The sequence below is a fragment of the Hemitrygon akajei genome, chromosome 6 (assembly GCF_048418815.1).
Source record: "Hemitrygon akajei chromosome 6, sHemAka1.3, whole genome shotgun sequence".
NCBI classification, from domain to species: Eukaryota; Metazoa; Chordata; class Chondrichthyes; order Myliobatiformes; family Dasyatidae; genus Hemitrygon; species Hemitrygon akajei.
The window spans coordinates 91,598,284-91,615,095 of NC_133129.1; the positions used below are offsets into that span (position 1 = coordinate 91,598,284).

The 16,812-nt window shown below is 50.4% G+C and overlaps 1 protein-coding gene across 1 annotated transcript in view; it reads right to left on the reverse strand.

Moving 5' to 3' along the window:
• LOC140729263 (ephrin type-B receptor 3-like) overlaps positions 1-16,812 on the reverse strand; it is a 45,067-nt gene that overhangs the window by 2,370 nt on the left and 25,885 nt on the right. Inside the window, exon 3 of the mRNA XM_073048841.1 lies at positions 598-1,273. Coding sequence (XP_072904942.1) covers positions 598-1,273 — 676 coding nt within the window. The remainder of the gene's footprint in view (positions 1-597; positions 1,274-16,812) is intronic.

Below are 16,812 nucleotides of genomic sequence, written 5' to 3' on the forward strand. Positions count from 1 at the left end.
TCCTAGTAATGGCTGCGACTCAGACAGCCTCTGACACCCAAGTCCAGCTCTTGGGCTTCACGTGTGGCTTAGCCCGGCGGAACAATTTCCAGTGACGGGCGAAGGGGCAAAGACAGGTTACTGGCGGTTTAAAACCCGTCGCTTCAGGCAGATGGGGCTCATCCAGGAAGCGGAAAAGTCTGGTCTCCGACCTCCGCTGCCTCGTGGGTGTGCCCAGTCGTGGGAAAGCTCTCGGGAGCAAACCCCGGGGGAGAAAGACTGGCGAATCCCGGTGCCAAACTGTAGCTGCCGTTGCTTTGGCTTCATCAGCTGTGTGGAGGAGGCGAAGTTGCTCTCCATATTGTATTGCCCTGGTTGGCGTATCACGTAGACAGCTGGGACGCTGCATTCACGGTCAACCCGGCCTCTGCTGTAGGGGGTATGAGAGTGTGCGTGTGAGAGAATGTGGGACGTGTGTTGCGAGGGGAACGAGGGGCGAGAGTTCGTGGGGTAGGCAGGTGTGTATTTTCTGGAGGTGAGGGGCTGCTGTAAGAGTGTTTGAGAAGAATGGGGGTGTGAGTGTGTGGTGGGGGGAGAGGATCCGGGGCTTTTCTGTACCTGTACATGCAGTGAGCTCCTCATTGCTCTGGTAACCGCGGCGGCAGCGACAGGCGCCGGCGCCTCCCACCCAGTCGCCCTCGCTGCCACAGAACATCTTGAGTGGGACGGAGTCCTCCTCGGCGTTGAGCACGCAGAGGCCGGCCGCCACCCCCAGCGAGGACGGCCCGTCGCCCGTTGCCACCTCGGGGAAGTGGGCCAGATTGGCGACGGTGGCCGGGCACTTCTTGAAGTAGACCCGGACGGAGAGCAAGTTGATGCAGGCCCCCCGGTCCCGGAAAGCCAGCCTGAAGCCGGCCTTGGAGAGCGGCCACACCCTCACTGTGACCCTGTTCACCCGGCCGCTACCCCCTAGGCTGAAGACGTGCTCGGCGGCCACCTCCTGCACCTTGGCGTACGCCGCTCTCAGCTGCTCGGCGCCGGCGGCCGGGACCGTCTCCTCAGAGTCGGACTGGCGGTAGTAGAGGGTGAAAGTCTCCCGGCAGATGCCAGCGGCCACCTGGAAGGACGTGCAGTCCCGGACGGAGAACCTCAGGTCCACGTAGGCCAGTCGAGCCTCTCCCCGCTGGATAAAGCTACTGCGCAGCCAGTTGTCCTGGTTCGGAAGCTCCACATTGCACACCCGGTACGTCCGTGTGGTCTGGAAATTTTTGTCCACGGCCACAGCCTCTTCCCACTGCCAGGAGAGACAGAGGAAACAAAATCAATCCCACTAGATCGAAAACACTGGAATAGGATCCCGAGAGAACTGGGGAAATGGGAATCATCTGGCGGTCAGGGAAGGGTGGATGGTGATAAAGCTACCCCTATAACAGAGGCGTCCAAGACCAGAAGGCGTAGCTTCCAGCAACGAGATTTGGGCCCCTTTTCCCATTCAAATTGCTCAAACAGGAAATAAGCGATGTTCCTTCTAATTTGTGATTATCAGTGTATGCAAAAATCTTGTGCTGTGCAATTCTTTTTTGCTCTGTGCCAAATTAGGATAGCAAATACCAAGTCCAGTTCGTTGTTCATTGTTTAAAATAAGTAAAATAACAGCCAATAAGAAATTCGATCTCCTCTGGGATTCATCGTTTTCGCTTCCGTTCATCTGCACTCTCGCAAAACATACGTAGCGGGCCTGTGGTGGGTAATGAGGGATTTTCACGCCGGAGCTTTTGCACACCGTCCATATGTGATTTGCTCGCTAAATGATGCTTTAAAAAGTCAAGTTTCCAAATATCATCCCACTTCTTCACTCTTGCAAATTCCCCAGCAACGTTTGCATCGCCACAATACAGGCAGGCAACACCGGCTTATGTATTGTGCGTAAATATTTCTCGTAGCTGCGCTTTCCTGACCTCACGGGCCTTCGGTGTAGCAGTTTCTGTTTCCTTTTAAATGAACTAGCGGTTCTTTTGGGCTTCCTTGGATTTTAACACAGTGGATCAATCACTTCTTCTATAAAAAAACACTATAAATAAGCTAGTTCTAAAATCTGCGTCCGCACCTGGAAACGAAAAATGAAATGCGATTGTGTACGATCATTAAACGTACTTAACATGCCAACAAGGTAGAGGGTAACAACCGTTTCAGTGCATTTTAAATTCCTTTGTGCACTCATAGCAAATGATGTGTGCACACACGCACACCTCAGAGGGAACATTACAACAGAGTCCAGTTGCTCAACAGGCGAACGGGGTCTGTTGGCTCGATCAGGAAACAGGGTCTAGTTGCCCTGTCGGTGAACAAGGTCTAGTTGTACAGTCAGCGAACTGGGTCTAATTGTTCAAACAAAAAACAGGGTCTCGTTGCTGAACTGGCAAAATAGAGTCTAATAGAGTCAATTAGCGAGCAGGGTTTAGATGTTCAAACAGTGCGCAGGCTCTAGCTGCTCAATCAGCAAACTGGGTTTAGTTGCCCTGGTGAACAGGGTCTAGTTGCTCAATCAGCGAAAAGGGTCTAGTTGCTCAGACAGTGAACAGGGTCTAGTTGCTCAGACAGTGAACAGGGTCTAGTTGCTCAGACAGCGAACAGTGTCTAGTTGCTGAGACAGTGAACAGGGTCTAGTTGCTCAATCAGTGAACAGTGTCTAGTTGCTCAGACAGTGAACAGTGTCTAGTTGCTCAGACAGCGAACAGGGTCTAGTTGCTCAATCAGTGAACGGTGTCTAGTTGCTCAGACAGTGAACAGTGTCTAGTTGCTCACACAGCGAACAGGGTCTAGTTGCTCAATCAGTGAACAGGGTCTAGTTGCTCAGACAGCGAACAGGGTCTAGTTGCTCAGACAGTGAACAGGGTCTAGTTGCTCAGACAGCGAACAGGGTCTAGTTGCTCAATCAGTGAACAGTGTCTAGTTGCTCAGACAGCGAACAGTGTCTAGTTGCTCAGACAGCGAACAGGGTCTAGTTGCTCAATCAGTGAACAGTGTCTAGTTGCTCAGACAGCGAACAGGGTCTAGTTGCTCAATCATTGAACAGGGTCTAGTTGCTCAATCAGCGAACAGGGTCCAGTTGCTCCGACAGCGAACAGGGTCCAGTTGCTCAATCAGCGAACAGGGTCTAGTTGCTGAGACAGCGAACAGGGTCTAGTTGCTGAATCAGCGAACAGGGTCTAGTTGCTCAATCAGCGAACAGGGTCTAGTTGCTGAGACAGCGAACAGGGTCTAGTTGCTGAGACAGTGAACAGGGTCTAGTTGCTCAGACAGCGAACAGGGTCTAGTTGCTCAGACAGCGAACAGGGTCTAGTTGCTCAATCAGCGAACAGGGTCTAGTTGCTCAGGCAGTGAACAGGGTCTAGTTGCTGAGACAGCAAACAGGGTCTAGTTGCTCAATCAGCGAACAGGGTCTAGTTGCTCAGGCAGTGAACAGTGTCTAGTTGCTCAGACAGTGAACAGGGTCTAGTTGCTCAGGCAGTGAACAGTGTCTAGTTGCTCAGACAGTGAACAGTGTCTAGTTGCTCAATCAGCGAACAGGGTCTAGTTGCTCAATCAGCGAACAGGGTCTAGTTGCTCAGACAGCGAACAGGGTCTAGTTGCTCAATCAGCGAACAGGGTCTAATTGCTCAGGCAGTGAACAGGGTCTAGTTGCTGAGACAGCAAACAGGGTCTAGTTGCTCAATCAGCGAACAGGGTCTAGTTGCTCAGGCAGCGAACAGTGTCTAGTTGCTCAGACAGCGAACAGGTTCTAGTTGCTCAGACAGCGAACAGTGTCTAGTTGCTCAGATGTCTAGTTGCTCAATCAACGAACAGGGTCTAGTTGCTCTGACAGCGAACAGTGTGTAGTTGCTCAGACAGCGACCAGGGTCTAGTTGCTCAGACAGCGACCAGGGTCTAGTTGCTCAGACAGCGACCAGGGTCTAGTTTATCAATCAGCGAACAGTGTCTAGTTGCTCAATCAGCGAACAGTGTCTAGTTGCTCAATCAGCGAACAGTGTCTAGTTGCTCAGACAGCGAACTGTGTCTAGTTGCTCAGGCAGCGAACAGTGTCTAGTTGCTCAATCAGCGAACAGTGTCTAGTTGCTCAATCAGCGAACAGTGTCTAGTTGCTCAGACAGCGAACAGTGTCTAGTTGCTCAGACAGCGAACAGGGTCTTGTTGCTCAGACAGTGAACGGTGTCAATTGCTCAGACAGCGACTGGTGTCAATTGCTCAGACAGCGAACAGTGTCTAGTTGCTCAATCAGTGAACAGTGTCTAGTTGCTGAGACAGCAAACAGGGTCTAGTTGCCCTGTTGGTGAACAGGGTCCAGTTGTTCAATCAGTGAACAGTTTCTAGTTCAATCAGCAAATAGGTCCAATTGTTGAAACAACAAATAGGGTCTTGTTGCTCAATCAGCGAACAGGGTCTAGTTGCTCAGATAGTGCTCAATCAGCGAACAGGGTCTAGTTGCTGAGACAGCAAACAGGGTCTAGTTGCTCAATCAGTGAACAGTGTCTAGTTGCTGAGACAGCAAACAGGGTCTAGTTGCTCAATCAACGAACAGTGTCTAGCTGCTCAATCAGCGAACAGTGTCTAGTTGCTCAGACAGCGAACAGGGTCTAGTTGCTCAGACAGCGAACAGTGTCTAGTTGCTGAGACAGCGAACAGGGTCTAGTTGCTCAGACAGCGAACAGTGTCTAGTTGCTGAGACAGTGAACAGGGTCTAGTTGCTCAATCAGCGAACAGTGTCTAGTTGCTCAGACAGTGAACAGTGTCTAGTTGCTCAGACAGCGAACAGGGTCTAGTTGCTCAATCAGTGAACGGTGTCTAGTTGCTCAGACAGTGAACGGTGTCTAGTTGCTCACACAGCGAACAGGGTCTAGTTGCTCAATCAGTGAACAGGGTCTAGTTGCTCAGACAGCGAACAGGGTCTAGTTGCTCAGACAGTGAACAGGGTCTAGTTGCTCAGACAGCGAACAGGGTCTAGTTGCTCAATCAGTGAACAGTGTCTAGTTGCTCAGACAGCGAACAGTGTCTAGTTGCTCAGACAGCGAACAGGGTCTAGTTGCTCAATCAGTGAACAGTGTCTAGTTGCTCAGACAGCGAACAGGGTCTAGTTGCTCAATCATTGAACAGGGTCTAGTTGCTCAATCAGCGAACAGGGTCTAGTTGCTCAGACAGCGAACAGGGTCTAGTTGCTCAATCAGTGAACAGGGTCTAGTTGCTCAATCAGTGAACAGGGTCTAGTTGCTCAGACAGTGAACAGGGTCTAGTTGCTCAGACAGCGAACAGGGTCCAGTTGCTCAATCAGCGAACAGGGTCTAGTTGCTCAGACAGCGAACAGTGTCTAGTTGCTCAGACAGCGAACAGGTCTAGTTGCTCAATCAGCGAACAGGGTCTAGTTGCTCCGACAGCGAACAGGGTCCAGTTGCTCCGACAGCGAACAGGGTCTAGTTGCTCAGGCAGTGAACAGTGTCTAGTTGCTCAGACAGTGAACAGTGTCTAGTTGCTCAATCAGCGAACAGGGTCTAGTTGCTCAATCAGCGAACAGGGTCTAGTTGCTCAGACAGCGAACAGGGTCTAGTTGCTCAATCAGTGAACAGGGTCTAGTTGCTCAATCAGTGAACAGGGTCTAGTTGCTCAGACAGTGAACAGGGTCTAGTTGCTCAGACAGCGAACAGGGTCCAGTTGCTCAATCAGCGAACAGGGTCTAGTTGCTCAGACAGCGAACAGTGTCTAGTTGCTCAGACAGCGAACAGGTCTAGTTGCTCAATCAGCGAACAGGGTCTAGTTGCTCCGACAGCGAACAGGGTCCAGTTGCTCCGACAGCGAACAGGGTCCAGTTGCTCAATCAGCGAACAGGGTCTAGTTGCTGAGACAGCGAACAGGGTCTAGTTGCTGAATCAGCGAACAGGGTCTAGTTGCTCAATCAGCGAACAGGGTCTAGTTGCTGAGACAGCGAACAGGGTCTAGTTGCTGAGACAGTGAACAGGGTCTAGTTGCTGAGACAGCGAACAGGGTCTAGTTGCTCAGACAGCGAACAGGGTCTAGTTGCTCAATCAGCGAACAGGGTCTAGTTGCTCAGGCAGTGAACAGGGTCTAGTTGCTGAGACAGCAAACAGGGTCTAGTTGCTCAATCAGCGAACAGGGTCTAGTTGCTCAGGCAGTGAACAGTGTCTAGTTGCTCAGACAGTGAACAGGGTCTAGTTGCTCAGGCAGTGAACAGTGTCTAGTTGCTCAGACAGTGAACAGTGTCTAGTTGCTCAATCAGCGAACAGGGTCTAGTTGCTCAATCAGCGAACAGGGTCTAGTTGCTCAGACAGCGAACAGGGTCTACTTGCTCAGACAGCGAACAGGGTCTAGTTGCTCAATCAGCGAACAGGGTCTAGTTGCTCAGGCAGTGAACAGGGTCTAGTTGCTGAGACAGCAAACAGGGTCTAGTTGCTCAATCAGCGAACAGGGTCTAGTTGCTCAGGCAGCGAACAGTGTCTAGTTGCTCAGACAGCGAACAGGTTCTAGTTGCTCAGACAGCGAACAGTGTCTAGTTGCTCAGATGTCTAGTTGCTCAATCAACGAACAGGGTCTAGTTGCTCTGACAGCGAACAGTGTGTAGTTGCTCAGACAGCGACCAGGGTCTAGTTGCTCAGACAGCGACCAGGGTCTAGTTGCTCAGACAGCGACCAGGGTCTAGTTTCTCAATCAGCGAACAGTGTCTAGTTGCTCAATCAGCGAACAGTGTCTAGTTGCTCAATCAGCGAACAGTGTCTAGTTGCTCAGACAGCGAACTGTGTCTAGTTGCTCAGGCAGCGAACAGTGTCTAGTTGCTCAATCAGCGAACAGTGTCTAGTTGCTCAATCAGCGAACAGTGTCTAGTTGCTCAGACAGCGAACAGTGTCTAGTTGCTCAGACAGCGAACAGTGTCTAGTTGCTCAGACAGCGAACAGGGTCTTGTTGCTCAGACAGCGAACTGTGTCTAGTTGCTCAGGCAGCAAACAGTGTCTAGTTGCTCAATCAGCGAACAGTGTCTAGTTGCTCAATCAGCGAACAGTGTCTAGTTGCTCAGACAGCGAACAGTGTCTAGTTGCTCAGACAGCGAACAGTGTCTAGTTGCTCAGACAGCGAACAGGGTCTTGTTGCTCAGACAGTGAACGGTGTCAATTGCTCAGACAGCGACTGGTGTCAATTGCTCAGACAGCGAACAGTGTCTAGTTGCTCAATCAGTGAACAGTGTCTAGTTGCTGAGACAGCAAACAGGGTCTAGTTGCCCTGTTGGTGAACAGGGTCCAGTTGTTCAATCAGTGAACAGTTTCTAGTTCAATCAGCAAATAGGTCCAATTGTTGAAACAACAAATAGGGTCTAGTTGCTCAATCAGCGAACAGGGTCTAGTTGCTCAGATAGTGCTCAATCAGGAAACAGGGTCTAGTTGCTGAGACAGCAAACAGGGTCTAGTTGCTCAATCAGTGAACAGTGTCTAGTTGCTGAGACAGCAAACAGGGTCTAGTTGCTCAATCAACGAACAGTGTCTAGCTGCTCAATCAGCGAACAGTGTCTAGTTGCTCAGACAGCGAACAGGGTCTAGTTGCTCAGACAGCGAACAGTGTCTAGTTGCTGAGACAGTGAACAGGGTCTAGTTGCTCAATCAGTGAACAGTGTCTAGTTGCTCAGACAGTGAACAGTGTCTAGTTGCTCAGACAGCGAACAGGGTCTAGTTGCTCAATCAGTGAACGGTGTCTAGTTGCTCAGACAGTGAACAGTGTCTAGTTGCTCACACAGCGAACAGGGTCTAGTTGCTCAATCAGTGAACAGGGTCTAGTTGCTCAGACAGCGAACAGGGTCTAGTTGCTCAGACAGTGAACAGGGTCTAGTTGCTCAGACAGCGAACAGGGTCTAGTTGCTCAATCAGTGAACAGTGTCTAGTTGCTCAGACAGCGAACAGTGTCTAGTTGCTCAGACAGCGAACAGGGTCTAGTTGCTCAATCAGTGAACAGTGTCTAGTTGCTCAGACAGCGAACAGGGTCTAGTTGCTCAATCATTGAACAGGGTCTAGTTGCTCAATCAGCGAACAGGGTCTAGTTGCTCAGACAGCGAACAGGGTCTAGTTGCTCAATCAGTGAACAGGGTCTAGTTGCTCAATCAGTGAACAGGGTCTAGTTGCTCAGACAGCGAACAGGGTCTAGTTGCTCAGACAGCGAACAGGGTCCAGTTGCTCAATCAGCGAACAGGGTCTAGTTGCTCAGACAGCGAACAGTGTCTAGTTGCTCAGACAGCGAACAGGTCTAGTTGCTCAATCAGCGAACAGGGTCTAGTTGCTCCGACAGCGAACAGGGTCCAGTTGCTCCGACAGTGAACAGGGTCCAGTTGCTCAATCAGCGAACAGGGTCTAGTTGCTGAGACAGCGAACAGGGTCTAGTTGCTGAATCAGCGAACAGGGTCTAGTTGCTCAATCAGCGAACAGGGTCTAGTTGCTGAGACAGCGAACAGGGTCTAGTTGCTGAGACAGTGAACAGGGTCTAGTTGCTGAGACAGCGAACAGGGTCTAGTTGCTCAGACAGCGAACAGGGTCTAGTTGCTCAATCAGCGAACAGGGTCTAGTTGCTCAGGCAGTGAACAGGGTCTAGTTGCTGAGACAGCAAACAGGGTCTAGTTGCTCAATCAGCGAACAGGGTCTAGTTGCTCAGGCAGTGAACAGTGTCTAGTTGCTCAGACAGTGAACAGGGTCTAGTTGCTCAGGCAGTGAACAGTGTCTAGTTGCTCAGACAGTGAACAGTGTCTAGTTGCTCAATCAGCGAACAGGGTCTAGTTGCTCAATCAGCGAACAGGGTCTAGTTGCTCAGACAGCGAACAGGGTCTAGTTGCTCAGACAGCGAACAGGGTCTAGTTGCTCAATCAGCGAACAGGGTCTAGTTGCTCAGGCAGTGAACAGGGTCTAGTTGCTGAGACAGCAAACAGGGTCTAGTTGCTCAATCAGCGAACAGGGTCTAGTTGCTCAGGCAGCGAACAGTGTCTAGTTGCTCAGACAGCGAACAGGTTCTAGTTGCTCAGACAGCGAACAGTGTCTAGTTGCTCAGATGTCTAGTTGCTCAATCAACGAACAGGGTCTAGTTGCTCTGACAGCGAACAGTGTGTAGTTGCTCAGACAGCGACCAGGGTCTAGTTGCTCAGACAGCGACCAGGGTCTAGTTGCTCAGACAGCGACCAGGGTCTAGTTTCTCAATCAGCGAACAGTGTCTAGTTGCTCAATCAGCGAACAGTGTCTAGTTGCTCAATCAGCGAACAGTGTCTAGTTGCTCAGACATCGAACTGTGTCTAGTTGCTCAGGCAGCGAACAGTGTCTAGTTGCTCAATCAGCGAACAGTGTCTAGTTGCTCAATCAGCGAACAGTGTCTAGTTGCTCAGACAGCGAACAGTGTCTAGTTGCTCAGACAGCGAACAGTGTCTAGTTGCTCAGACAGCGAACAGGGTCTTGTTGCTCAGACAGTGAACGGTGTCAATTGCTCAGACAGCGACTGGTGTCAATTGCTCAGACAGCGAACAGGGTCTTGTTGATCAGACAGTGAACGGTGTCAATTGCTCAGACAGTGAACGGTGTCAATTGCTCAGACAGCGACTGGTGTCAATTGCTCAGACAGCGACTGGTGTCAATTGCTCAGACAGCGAACAGTGTCTAGTTGCTCAATCAGTGAACAGTGTCTAGTTGCTGAGACAGCAAACAGGGTCTAGTTGCCCTGTTGGTGAACAGGGTCCAGTTGTTCAATCAGTGAACAGTTTCTAGTTCAATCAGCAAATAGGTCCAATTGTTGAAACAACAAATAGGGTCTAGTTGCTCAATCAGCGAACAGGGTCTAGTTGCTCAGATAGTGCTCAATCAGCGAACAGGGTCTAGTTGCTGAGACAGCAAACAGGGTCTAGTTGCTCAATCAGCGAACAGGGTCTAGTTGCTGAGACAGCAAACAGGGTCTAGTTGCTCAATCAGTGAACAGTGTCTAGTTGCTGAGACAGCAAACAGGGTCTAGTTGCTCAATCAACGAACAGTGTCTAGCTGCTCAATCAGCGAACAGTGTCTAGTTGCTCAGACAGCGAACAGGGTCTAGTTGCTCAGACAGCGAACAGTGTCTAGTTGCTGAGACAGTGAACAGGGTCTAGTTGCTCAATCAGTGAACAGTGTCTAGTTGCTCAGACAGTGAACAGTGTCTAGTTGCTCAGACAGCGAACAGGGTCTAGTTGCTCAATCAGTGAACGGTGTCTAGTTGCTCAGACAGTGAACAGTGTCTAGTTGCTCACACAGCGAACAGGGTCTAGTTGCTCAATCAGTGAACAGGGTCTAGTTGCTCAGACAGCGAACAGGGTCTAGTTGCTCAGACAGTGAACAGGGTCTAGTTGCTCAGACAGCGAACAGGGTCTAGTTGCTCAATCAACGAACAGTGTCTAGCTGCTCAATCAGCGAACAGTGTCTAGTTGCTCAGACAGCGAACAGGGTCTAGTTGCTCAGACAGCGAACAGTGTCTAGTTGCTGAGACAGTGAACAGGGTCTAGTTGCTCAATCAGTGAACAGTGTCTAGTTGCTCAGACAGTGAACAGTGTCTAGTTGCTCAGACAGCGAACAGGGTCTAGTTGCTCAATCAGTGAACGGTGTCTAGTTGCTCAGACAGTGAACAGTGTCTAGTTGCTCACACAGCGAACAGGGTCTAGTTGCTCAATCAGTGAACAGGGTCTAGTTGCTCAGACAGCGAACAGGGTCTAGTTGCTCAGACAGTGAACAGGGTCTAGTTGCTCAGACAGCGAACAGGGTCTAGTTGCTCAATCAGTGAACAGTGTCTAGTTGCTCAGACAGCGAACAGTGTCTAGTTGCTCAGACAGCGAACAGGGTCTAGTTGCTCAATCAGTGAACAGTGTCTAGTTGCTCAGACAGCGAACAGGGTCTAGTTGCTCAATCATTGAACAGGGTCTAGTTGCTCAATCAGCGAACAGGGTCTAGTTGCTCAGACAGCGAACAGGGTCTAGTTGCTCAATCAGTGAACAGGGTCTAGTTGCTCAATCAGTGAACAGGGTCTAGTTGCTCAGACAGCGAACAGGGTCTAGTTGCTCAGACAGCGAACAGGGTCCAGTTGCTCAATCAGCGAACAGGGTCTAGTTGCTCAGACAGCGAACAGTGTCTAGTTGCTCAGACAGCGAACAGGTCTAGTTGCTCAATCAGCGAACAGGGTCTAGTTGCTCCGACAGCGAACAGGGTCCAGTTGCTCCGACAGTGAACAGGGTCCAGTTGCTCAATCAGCGAACAGGGTCTAGTTGCTGAGACAGCGAACAGGGTCTAGTTGCTGAATCAGCGAACAGGGTCTAGTTGCTCAATCAGCGAACAGGGTCTAGTTGCTGAGACAGCGAACAGGGTCTAGTTGCTGAGACAGTGAACAGGGTCTAGTTGCTGAGACAGCGAACAGGGTCTAGTTGCTCAGACAGCGAACAGGGTCTAGTTGCTCAATCAGCGAACAGGGTCTAGTTGCTCAGGCAGTGAACAGGGTCTAGTTGCTGAGACAGCAAACAGGGTCTAGTTGCTCAATCAGCGAACAGGGTCTAGTTGCTCAGGCAGTGAACAGTGTCTAGTTGCTCAGACAGTGAACAGGGTCTAGTTGCTCAGGCAGTGAACAGTGTCTAGTTGCTCAGACAGTGAACAGTGTCTAGTTGCTCAATCAGCGAACAGGGTCTAGTTGCTCAATCAGCGAACAGGGTCTAGTTGCTCAGACAGCGAACAGGGTCTAGTTGCTCAGACAGCGAACAGGGTCTAGTTGCTCAATCAGCGAACAGGGTCTAGTTGCTCAGGCAGTGAACAGGGTCTAGTTGCTGAGACAGCAAACAGGGTCTAGTTGCTCAATCAGCGAACAGGGTCTAGTTGCTCAGGCAGCGAACAGTGTCTAGTTGCTCAGACAGCGAACAGGTTCTAGTTGCTCAGACAGCGAACAGTGTCTAGTTGCTCAGATGTCTAGTTGCTCAATCAACGAACAGGGTCTAGTTGCTCTGACAGCGAACAGTGTGTAGTTGCTCAGACAGCGACCAGGGTCTAGTTGCTCAGACAGCGACCAGGGTCTAGTTGCTCAGACAGCGACCAGGGTCTAGTTTCTCAATCAGCGAACAGTGTCTAGTTGCTCAATCAGCGAACAGTGTCTAGTTGCTCAATCAGCGAACAGTGTCTAGTTGCTCAGACATCGAACTGTGTCTAGTTGCTCAGGCAGCGAACAGTGTCTAGTTGCTCAATCAGCGAACAGTGTCTAGTTGCTCAATCAGCGAACAGTGTCTAGTTGCTCAGACAGCGAACAGTGTCTAGTTGCTCAGACAGCGAACAGTGTCTAGTTGCTCAGACAGCGAACAGGGTCTTGTTGCTCAGACAGTGAACGGTGTCAATTGCTCAGACAGCGACTGGTGTCAATTGCTCAGACAGCGAACAGGGTCTTGTTGATCAGACAGTGAACGGTGTCAATTGCTCAGACAGTGAACGGTGTCAATTGCTCAGACAGCGACTGGTGTCAATTGCTCAGACAGCGACTGGTGTCAATTGCTCAGACAGCGAACAGTGTCTAGTTGCTCAATCAGTGAACAGTGTCTAGTTGCTGAGACAGCAAACAGGGTCTAGTTGCCCTGTTGGTGAACAGGGTCCAGTTGTTCAATCAGTGAACAGTTTCTAGTTCAATCAGCAAATAGGTCCAATTGTTGAAACAACAAATAGGGTCTAGTTGCTCAATCAGCGAACAGGGTCTAGTTGCTCAGATAGTGCTCAATCAGCGAACAGGGTCTAGTTGCTGAGACAGCAAACAGGGTCTAGTTGCTCAATCAGCGAACAGGGTCTAGTTGCTGAGACAGCAAACAGGGTCTAGTTGCTCAATCAGTGAACAGTGTCTAGTTGCTGAGACAGCAAACAGGGTCTAGTTGCTCAATCAACGAACAGTGTCTAGCTGCTCAATCAGCGAACAGTGTCTAGTTGCTCAGACAGCGAACAGGGTCTAGTTGCTCAGACAGCGAACAGTGTCTAGTTGCTGAGACAGTGAACAGGGTCTAGTTGCTCAATCAGTGAACAGTGTCTAGTTGCTCAGACAGTGAACAGTGTCTAGTTGCTCAGACAGCGAACAGGGTCTAGTTGCTCAATCAGTGAACGGTGTCTAGTTGCTCAGACAGTGAACAGTGTCTAGTTGCTCACACAGCGAACAGGGTCTAGTTGCTCAATCAGTGAACAGGGTCTAGTTGCTCAGACAGCGAACAGGGTCTAGTTGCTCAGACAGTGAACAGGGTCTAGTTGCTCAGACAGCGAACAGGGTCTAGTTGCTCAATCAGTGAACAGTGTCTAGTTGCTCAGACAGCGAACAGTGTCTAGTTGCTCAGACAGCGAACAGGGTCTAGTTGCTCAATCAGTGAACAGTGTCTAGTTGCTCAGACAGCGAACAGGGTCTAGTTGCTCAATCATTGAACAGGGTCTAGTTGCTCAATCAGCGAACAGGGTCTAGTTGCTCAGACAGCGAACAGGGTCTAGTTGCTCAATCAGTGAACAGGGTCTAGTTGCTCAATCAGTGAACAGGGTCTAGTTGCTCAGACAGTGAACAGGGTCTAGTTGCTCAGACAGCGAACAGGGTCCAGTTGCTCAATCAGCGAACAGGGTCTAGTTGCTCAGACAGCGAACAGTGTCTAGTTGCTCAGACAGCGAACAGGTCTAGTTGCTCAATCAGCGAACAGGGTCTAGTTGCTCCGACAGCGAACAGGGTCCAGTTGCTCCGACAGCGAACAGGGTCTAGTTGCTCAGGCAGTGAACAGTGTCTAGTTGCTCAGACAGTGAACAGTGTCTAGTTGCTCAATCAGCGAACAGGGTCTAGTTGCTCAATCAGCGAACAGGGTCTAGTTGCTCAGACAGCGAACAGGGTCTAGTTGCTCAATCAGTGAACAGGGTCTAGTTGCTCAATCAGTGAACAGGGTCTAGTTGCTCAGACAGTGAACAGGGTCTAGTTGCTCAGACAGCGAACAGGGTCCAGTTGCTCAATCAGCGAACAGGGTCTAGTTGCTCAGACAGCGAACAGTGTCTAGTTGCTCAGACAGCGAACAGGTCTAGTTGCTCAATCAGCGAACAGGGTCTAGTTGCTCCGACAGCGAACAGGGTCCAGTTGCTCCGACAGCGAACAGGGTCCAGTTGCTCAATCAGCGAACAGGGTCTAGTTGCTGAGACAGCGAACAGGGTCTAGTTGCTGAATCAGCGAACAGGGTCTAGTTGCTCAATCAGCGAACAGGGTCTAGTTGCTGAGACAGCGAACAGGGTCTAGTTGCTGAGACAGTGAACAGGGTCTAGTTGCTGAGACAGCGAACAGGGTCTAGTTGCTCAGACAGCGAACAGGGTCTAGTTGCTCAATCAGCGAACAGGGTCTAGTTGCTCAGGCAGTGAACAGGGTCTAGTTGCTGAGACAGCAAACAGGGTCTAGTTGCTCAATCAGCGAACAGGGTCTAGTTGCTCAGGCAGTGAACAGTGTCTAGTTGCTCAGACAGTGAACAGGGTCTAGTTGCTCAGGCAGTGAACAGTGTCTAGTTGCTCAGACAGTGAACAGTGTCTAGTTGCTCAATCAGCGAACAGGGTCTAGTTGCTCAATCAGCGAACAGGGTCTAGTTGCTCAGACAGCGAACAGGGTCTACTTGCTCAGACAGCGAACAGGGTCTAGTTGCTCAATCAGCGAACAGGGTCTAGTTGCTCAGGCAGTGAACAGGGTCTAGTTGCTGAGACAGCAAACAGGGTCTAGTTGCTCAATCAGCGAACAGGGTCTAGTTGCTCAGGCAGCGAACAGTGTCTAGTTGCTCAGACAGCGAACAGGTTCTAGTTGCTCAGACAGCGAACAGTGTCTAGTTGCTCAGATGTCTAGTTGCTCAATCAACGAACAGGGTCTAGTTGCTCTGACAGCGAACAGTGTGTAGTTGCTCAGACAGCGACCAGGGTCTAGTTGCTCAGACAGCGACCAGGGTCTAGTTGCTCAGACAGCGACCAGGGTCTAGTTTCTCAATCAGCGAACAGTGTCTAGTTGCTCAATCAGCGAACAGTGTCTAGTTGCTCAATCAGCGAACAGTGTCTAGTTGCTCAGACAGCGAACTGTGTCTAGTTGCTCAGGCAGCGAACAGTGTCTAGTTGCTCAATCAGCGAACAGTGTCTAGTTGCTCAATCAGCGAACAGTGTCTAGTTGCTCAGACAGCGAACAGTGTCTAGTTGCTCAGACAGCGAACAGTGTCTAGTTGCTCAGACAGCGAACAGGGTCTTGTTGCTCAGACAGCGAACTGTGTCTAGTTGCTCAGGCAGCAAACAGTGTCTAGTTGCTCAATCAGCGAACAGTGTCTAGTTGCTCAATCAGCGAACAGTGTCTAGTTGCTCAGACAGCGAACAGTGTCTAGTTGCTCAGACAGCGAACAGTGTCTAGTTGCTCAGACAGCGAACAGGGTCTTGTTGCTCAGACAGTGAACGGTGTCAATTGCTCAGACAGCGACTGGTGTCAATTGCTCAGACAGCGAACAGTGTCTAGTTGCTCAATCAGTGAACAGTGTCTAGTTGCTGAGACAGCAAACAGGGTCTAGTTGCCCTGTTGGTGAACAGGGTCCAGTTGTTCAATCAGTGAACAGTTTCTAGTTCAATCAGCAAATAGGTCCAATTGTTGAAACAACAAATAGGGTCTAGTTGCTCAATCAGCGAACAGGGTCTAGTTGCTCAGATAGTGCTCAATCAGCGAACAGGGTCTAGTTGCTGAGACAGCAAACAGGGTCTAGTTGCTCAATCAGTGAACAGTGTCTAGTTGCTGAGACAGCAAACAGGGTCTAGTTGCTCAATCAACGAACAGTGTCTAGCTGCTCAATCAGCGAACAGTGTCTAGTTGCTCAGACAGCGAACAGGGTCTAGTTGCTGAGACAGTGAACAGGGTCTAGTTGCTCAATCAGTGAACAGTGTCTAGTTGCTCAGACAGTGAACAGTGTCTAGTTGCTCAGACAGCGAACAGGGTCTAGTTGCTCAATCAGTGAACGGTGTCTAGTTGCTCAGACAGTGAACAGTGTCTAGTTGCTCACACAGCGAACAGGGTCTAGTTGCTCAATCAGTGAACAGGGTCTAGTTGCTCAGACAGCGAACAGGGTCTAGTTGCTCAGACAGTGAACAGGGTCTAGTTGCTCAGACAGCGAACAGGGTCTAGTTGCTCAATCAGTGAACAGTGTCTAGTTGCTCAGACAGCGAACAGTGTCTAGTTGCTCAGACAGCGAACAGGGTCTAGTTGCTCAATCAGTGAACAGTGTCTAGTTGCTCAGACAGCGAACAGGGTCTAGTTGCTCAATCATTGAACAGGGTCTAGTTGCTCAATCAGCGAACAGGGTCTAGTTGCTCAGACAGCGAACAGGGTCTAGTTGCTCAATCAGTGAACAGGGTCTAGTTGCTCAATCAGTGAACAGGGTCTAGTTGCTCAGACAGCGAACAGGGTCTAGTTGCTCAGACAGCGAACAGGGTCCAGTTGCTCAATCAGCGAACAGGGTCTAGTTGCTCAGACAGCGAACAGTGTCTAGTTGCTCAGACAGCGAACAGGTCTAGTTGCTCAATCAGCGAACAGGGTCTAGTTGCTCCGACAGCGAACAGGGTCCAGTTGCTCCGACAGTGAACAGGGTCCAGTTGCTCAATCAGCGAACAGGGTCTAGTTGCTGAGACAGCGAACAGGGTCTAGTTGCTGAATCAGCGAACAGGGTCTAGTTGCTCAATCAGCGAACAGGGTCTAGTTGCTGAGACAGCGAACAGGGTCTAGTTGCTGAGACAGTGAACAGGGTCTAGTTGCTGAGAC